The sequence below is a fragment of the Aristolochia californica genome, unplaced genomic scaffold (assembly GCF_029961685.1).
Source record: "Aristolochia californica isolate CCGP_79_NKW_82.1479 unplaced genomic scaffold, dmAriCali1.0.hap1 SCAF_6, whole genome shotgun sequence".
In the NCBI taxonomy this organism is placed as follows: domain Eukaryota; kingdom Viridiplantae; phylum Streptophyta; class Magnoliopsida; order Piperales; family Aristolochiaceae; genus Aristolochia; species Aristolochia californica.
This window is the reverse complement of record NW_027182257.1, coordinates 38397399-38404301: the sequence shown is the minus strand read 5'-3', so window position 1 is coordinate 38404301 and position 6903 is coordinate 38397399. Positions and strand designations below refer to the sequence as shown.

Below are 6903 nucleotides of genomic sequence, written 5' to 3'. Positions count from 1 at the left end.
TGGTAACCTAAAAAAATGGATTGAATGGCACAAGAACCAAGTTTTGTGTGTTTTTTTTTTTAAGATTAACAAACATAATGTAGCCAAAATTCAAAGTGGAAGCATCAACACCGGGGGTAATTAAACATAGGTTGACAGAACTTGTAGGGGAGTCTTAAACCCAAGCACTTTGGAGGGCATGCGGTTAATAAGATGGACTGTCGTAGCAACAACATTAGTCCAATGGTGGTTAGGCATGTGAGTTCCAAGTAAAAGAGCTCAAGCCGTTTCAAGTATATGACGATTTTTTTGCTCTGCAATACCATTTTGCTAAGGAGTCTGGGGGCTTAAGGTTTCATGAATCAGTCCATGATGTTGGAAATAATCATGGAATTGTTGATTCACATATTCTCCACTCCTAGCAGAGAACTGAGTTTGAATCATTTTATGAAATGATTGAAATTTATAGAAGATCTTATCCTTATGTTTCAACAAGTAAATCCAAGTCATGCAAGTGTAATCATCAATAAATATCACAAACCAACAAAAACCAAACATAATAGATTTAGGGCAAGGACTCCACACATTAGAGTGAATCAAAGCAAAAGGGACCTTACTCGTATTCATACTTAAAGGATAATTGACTCGATGACTTTTAGCTAGAATGCAAGTTTCACAGTTAAAGTCCATAATTGAAAAATCCAAAAATAAATTAGAAAACATATGTTTCAGATAACCAAATGAAGAATGACCTAATCGATGGTGCCATAGCCAAATTTATTTCACTTTGAGGTTACTCGGGTGGCGCATGTGATAAGTTCAGCCCATATTGAAATCTTTCATATAATTGGAAATGGTAGCTCGTCGGGGAGGAGAGGTCTGAGAAAAATCATTCGCATCAAATGTCATATGGCCCGTTGCTCCAGAATCAAGTATCCAAGTTCTACAATCAACCTCTCTATTACATCCAATGAGAACATGACCTTGAGTAGAATTTGAATGGTTGGCTGGAATAAGGGAAAGATGTGGCTCTTTTGCAGCCACTACAGCCTTGCCCGTGCCTTCATTATTTCCACCTACATCCTGACCCTTTCTAACCTGGAGTTCGTGCCACCAATCAAGGTACCCGTGTAGCTTGAAGCAGGTCTCATAGGTATGCTTCGCATTCCCACAGTGAGAGCATCTAGTTCCATCATGATTAGGAGTTGGAACCAGATTTGCCACCATGAAGAGAGATAGACCCAGAGTTTGACGGAGGGTATGATTCATATTTGATGTTTTTGGATGCCAAAACTACTCCTGGTATATCATCGAAGCTACCAGTTGTCATCATTGATTGACGAATAACGTCTCTGTTGACATGAGCGTAGGCTTGGTCAATGGTTGGGAATGTTGTATCAGGAGAACAATACTTCAGATATAGTCTAGGCGATCATCGACACCATCTAAGAACACATATACCCGCTGTTCTTGAATCAAGGTATTATACTGTTGTATATTGGTTGAGGACTCCATTGGATTTGATTGACGGAAGTCTATTTTACGCCAGAAACCCTGGAGATCATTATAGAATGTTTCAAGATAACCACCAGTCTGTTTGAGACGTGTCACACGTCACCGGAGATCATACACCTGGGAGGTGTCATTGTCATCAAAATACATAGTAGCAATGGCATTCCAGACCATCTTGATTGTTGGAACATGAATAAAGTTGCTAATTAGGGAAGAGTCCATGAAATTAATCAATCATCCTTTGACAATAGCATTGTGTGTGCGCCATCAATGAAATATGGGATCTGTCTAAGGAGGTTGAAGAAAATCACTATTCAAATATCCAGGACTACCAGGGGTTCGAGATTCGTTGGGTTGACTAGGCTAAGTCCGGTCCGGGTCGCTCAGCTTCGAGCCTTACTTTTGAGCTTCGAAGTAAGATTTCTCAACCGTCATCGTCCCTGACGCTAGTTCTGAACAGCAGGACGGGACGGGACGGCTGCGGCGACGGAAAAATGTGGTAGGCTGCGGCGTCGACGAGGATTTCTGGCGATGGGCGCGGTTTTCTGGCTACGGGCGAGGTGGATTTCTGGTTGCTGCAGGTTGCCGAAAGGCCAAGCGATGGCTCAGCTGCAGTCGTCGGCGACTTTCGGTTCTTCACGACGACGACAGACGGTTTCTGTTCACACCGACGACAACTGCATCAGCGATGGGAAGGAGAGAAAAAAGAGGCTCCCGCTCTGATACCATGTCACAAATTCGGTATTGTATATTCAAAAATTCAATCTTTACATTTTACATCTCATTTTATACACAAATGAATACATTGATTACAAGACTCGGAGGATAAATCAGAGGATTTCCTCCTCTGACATTAAATAGAAAGTAAAATTAAGAGGAGAATTCCTCCTCTCGCACGGAACAGGGAGAGGAGAGTTGTGACACTCGAGAATTCCTCCCCTTTGCAAGTCGGCATCGTGGGAAGGAAAACTCTCTCCCAGCTTGCGTCCCTGTGGACCTCGCCTGGTTAACCGGCCTGCCCGTTGAATCAACCAGGTTTTTACCTAGTTTCAGACCTTTGTTATATTCAATCCAAACAAAGGATCTGATCTGGGTAAACTGGGATCAACCAGCTGGTCCAGTCGGAGTTTTATGACATATATGATGCCAAACTGTCACAGTCTAAACATTGAGATGCCATATGTTTTTTTCTGCGGCATCTTTCGATATCCAGATTCACGTCAGAAAGGATAAATATTGTCAACCTTCCATACAAAAAGCCTTCTTTTTTATTATAGTTTATCGAACAAAATATGTCACATATGTCAAGCTAACCTTCCACACATTTTTCACTCCTCAACAATCTTTCAACTTAGGTAAAAATGTTGTCCTTGAAATTTGAAGAAAGAGACGATGAAAGTGCCGCCTTAGATAATCTTGGGGTTGGGACGAGAACAAGTGGGTCTGCCTTCCTCAGAACCATCCCAAACTTTTCAGCAAGGTCAAGCTCTGCGCCATCTGGCAATCGCCAATTAAATGAATGCAGCAGCGTTGCAAGTCCATACATTAGCATCCGATCAGCGAACGGGGCCCCTGGGCAGATCCTCCTTCCTGAACCGAACGGAAAGAAATGAAAATCATTCCCGCTGAAATCCCACTTGCGATCGTTTGTCATGAATCTTTCTGGGTTGAATTCAGAAGGGTTTTCCCAGTTCTCCGGGTACCTCTCAATAGCCCACATGTTCACCAAAACACGGGTACCTTTGGGGACGGAGTATCCACCCAGTGTCGAGGTCTCGCTGGGGGTTCTGGGAAGCATCAGTGGGGCTGCCGGGTGGAGTCGCATGGCTTCCTTCACGACTGCGCTCAGATATCTCAATCGAGATAGGTGGCTCTCTTCCACCACGTTGTCGGTTCCTATCACTTCGTTCAGTTCTTGTTGGACTCTTCTCATCATCTCCGGATGTTTGATCAACTCAGCCATGACCCATTCAGACGTCACCGCTGTTGTGTCCATTCCTGCCATAACCAAGTCCTGCACGCATGTCCACCTTCTATCAGCCTCAATTCTTAGTTCAAAGCTTGATCACAAGAAAAGGTCAAAGAGGACAGAAATCAAGAGGAAATGATAAGAAATGTTACCATGATCAATCCCTTTATGTGGCTTCTGGTTAAGGGCATGGTTGAATCACCTCTCTCTTGCATGCGTAAAAGCACCAGCAGAAATTCCTTACTCTCCTGCTCCCCGGATTCGGCCTTTTTCAGATCAATGATGGAATCCAAGATCTGGTTAAGTCTATCAGCAATTTTCTTTCTCTTTCGCTCAAGTCCCTCGAGATCAAATGGCGCAAGAAAAGGGAAGAAATCCGAGATACTGAGCTGACCGAAAGATCCGAGGATTTGCCGCACCACCAGTCGGAACTCTTCTCCCTTCTCTTTCATTGAAGGATCCTTGAGAGTCCCGGTACCCCACAGCATGCCCATGAGCACGTCGAAAAGGGTGGCAAAGAGCATCTCGCGGATCGCAAGCGGAGTCTCGGCATTATCGTAAACCCGTCTCACCATTTGCTGAACCTCTGCTCTGCGGACGTCCCGGAAGATCTCGAGCCTGGTGTTGCTCAGCATCTCGCCGACGGCCAGCTTACGCAGCATGCGCCACTGCATTCCATGAGGCGCCCATGCCATCCCGTGGAGCCCATTAGGGAGGACCATTGCTGCCGTGGGGACGTCGTGGTTGGCGAAGGTAGCGTCTTTATCTTTGAGGAGCTCCTTGGCGAGAGCAGGCGAGCTCACCACTATGCACAGCTTCCTGCCCAACCGAAGACTGAAGATATTCCCATAGGTGGAAGCCAACTCGGCGAGATGCTGGTGGAGGTTCCGGTCCAGGAAAGGGAGGTTGCCGACCAATGGAAGTCCCCGAGGGCCTGGTGGTAACCTCAGCTTCTCCTTCCTCCACTTCTTGGTGATCACCACCAATGTCCAAGCAACCACCAACACCGCGATGAACACCTTGCGAAGAGCAGGAGACGGAGGCGCTTCATTCGAAGCTTTGGACTCTGCCCACCAGCGAATACAGCCTTGGATGATTGAAGAAAGAGAGGGAGTAGCAGGATATGCTTCTGAAATCATTGTTTCGGGACTCTACTGCAAGGAGTTGCTCAAGCTAGCTTTTTACTTCACTCTGCAACTCAACCGAATGCATCTCCTCTCCTTTTATAATAGGGAATTTTATCAAAACAACCAACTCATAAACTTAATTTAATAAAAAAATAGTTAGTTCAACCAAACTAGACGGTTCCTAGAAAGACTTCTCGGCTGATTCCTGGCAATTGATCGATTGCTGAGCTGGTTGTTGCCATAAGAGTGACCATGTTCTAGAACGACCGCCATTTCTGTGGTCGCCCTTCGTCTTCTAGAAGCAGTCAATGGAGTAAAAGAACTTGTCTTCTTCCCCTTGAAATTGTCTGGTTCTTCATGAACAGAGTTCTTAAACGACACCATGATCTCAATCACATGTACTTCTCTGGAATCCCGCAGGCTGTCACACGTTACATGATCGCGTAGCATAATTAACTACTTCAATTTAATAAGAAAGCAGTTGACAAGTGCCCTACGGAGGAAGACACATCTTGGAACTCCACCGACTATATCCGAAACATGAATAATATCCAGATCAATCCTTAATTATTGCATCAGGATCTATCTTAGGAGGCGTTTCTCAAGTAATCGTCATTCCCTCTTGTTCTATGTACTATGGGACTTGATGGTCATGGACAACAGCCTTAATCAGCTAAAGTTTCAAGGTACGTAAAGACTACCCCGTGTTATTGTGTTTGAAATTTTATTTTTGTGTATAAATGTTTATAAGATTCAACAATAAATAATTTTAGAATATGAAATTTCAAAATAATTTTCTCTAATAAAACTCTTATTACATTATTAAATAAAAAGAGTATGTTAGTAATTTCAAAATAATAATTCTCTAATGAAATTACTTAATTTCTTCCATCAAATATTAATATTCTTCCAATAATTTTAATTTATTATGGAAATTCACATTTGTGCTTCTACGACAATAAATATTTAAACTTTAACTTCTTTTATGATTAGAAACTTAAACAATACATATTAAATTTTTTAAAAAAATGTTATGTTATTATCATGTAATTACGCATCGTTAATTTAGTTTTATAATTAATATTATGTTACAATTAGAAATAATTTTTTTCATAAATATTTAGCAATATGTAATAGTTAATACCATATGCAGGAAAATTAATTATAAACTATTTAAACTAAAATTAAAAACCATAACGTGACAAGCATTACATAAAAAATTATTTAAATTTAATTAAATAAAAAAGATGTTGAAAAATTAGTTTAAATTAAGAATTTAATAAATATTTTCATTTGATTGACAATAAAAAATTATGTTATTATTTTTATTATATATTTTTTTATCTTAATTATTTTTTAAAATTCTATTATTATCTTGTTAATGTGATATTAATTTAATTTAATATTTTATCAATAAAAATAAACTAATATAACGCTATTTAGCATCTTACTTTTTGGGGTACTTTTCTATTGAACTTAATAAATTTAGTTGAACTAAATATTTAAGTTTAAGTATGCATTAATTTGATTTTTTATTTAATATTAATTTTTAAAATTATATTAATATTTTTAATTTAAATTTTATATAAGAAAATTTAATTACTATAAAATATTTTATAAATTTAGGTTATACTTAGATGACACTTTGTAAATGAAAATTTATCGCATATTTGGCGTGTAACAAAATTTTTTTACTCTTATGTCCTTGCCTTTTAAATAAAGTACTTAGTCAATTTAAAAATAGTAAAGGGAATATTTTTACTATACAAGCATATTAGTGGAAAAAATGAGTTTGCTCCAGAATATGCGTTCTCCTTCTCATTTCTTCCTCCACTTGTATTTGAATATTTTAACAGGCCTACACTATATTAACCTTCATAAATTATATCTATCTATCTATATATAATCATATACAAAACGTCTAAAGGTGCGAAAGATACGAAAATGAAGATCTTATTGCTCTTGCTGGGTTGGAAAACACATCTTCGGTGGCTACCCCTACAGAGCTCAATGTCAAATATAGGAAAGATGAAAGGACTCTCCTTGATGATCCGACTATCTATCAACGACTGATTGGGAGTCTCATATACTTGACTAGAACTTGCGCAGACATCTCCCATGCTGTTCATCAGGTCAGTCAGTTTATGTCATCTCCTCGGCACCTTCATCTTGCGGCAGTTCGGCGCGTCATCCGCTATCTCCACGGCTCCTCTACTCGTGGATTATTCTTTCCTACCGGTTTCGCGTTACATCTGGTTGCCTACAGTGATGTTGATTGGGCAAAGTGTCCCAATACCCGCCGCTCTACTATAGGCT

At 40.2% G+C, this 6903-nt stretch overlaps 1 protein-coding gene across 1 annotated transcript; it reads right to left on the bottom strand.

The window, feature by feature from the left end:
- Positions 1-2768: 2768 nt before the first annotated feature.
- On the bottom strand, positions 2769-4599 carry LOC137935380 (carnosic acid synthase-like). The gene is made up of 2 exons (XM_068780037.1): positions 3613-4599; positions 2769-3505 (listed from the first exon to the last, which is right to left on the bottom strand). The coding sequence occupies exons 1-2, from the start codon at positions 4597-4599 to the stop codon at positions 2843-2845; spliced, it is 1650 nt and encodes a 549-aa protein (XP_068636138.1). The 3' UTR covers positions 2769-2842.
- Positions 4600-6903: the final 2304 nt, after the last annotated feature.

What these genes read in the sequence shown, in the direction of transcription:
- LOC137935380 (XM_068780037.1), bottom strand. Translation starts at nt 4,599, where the DNA reads ATGATTTCAGAAGCATATCCTGCTACTCCCTCTCTTTCTTCAATCATC. An exon ending in ACATAAAGGGATTGATCATG is followed by an intron (nt 3,506 to 3,612) that starts GTAACATTTCTT and finishes ACATGCGTGCAG; the next exon opens with GACTTGGTTATGGCAGGAAT.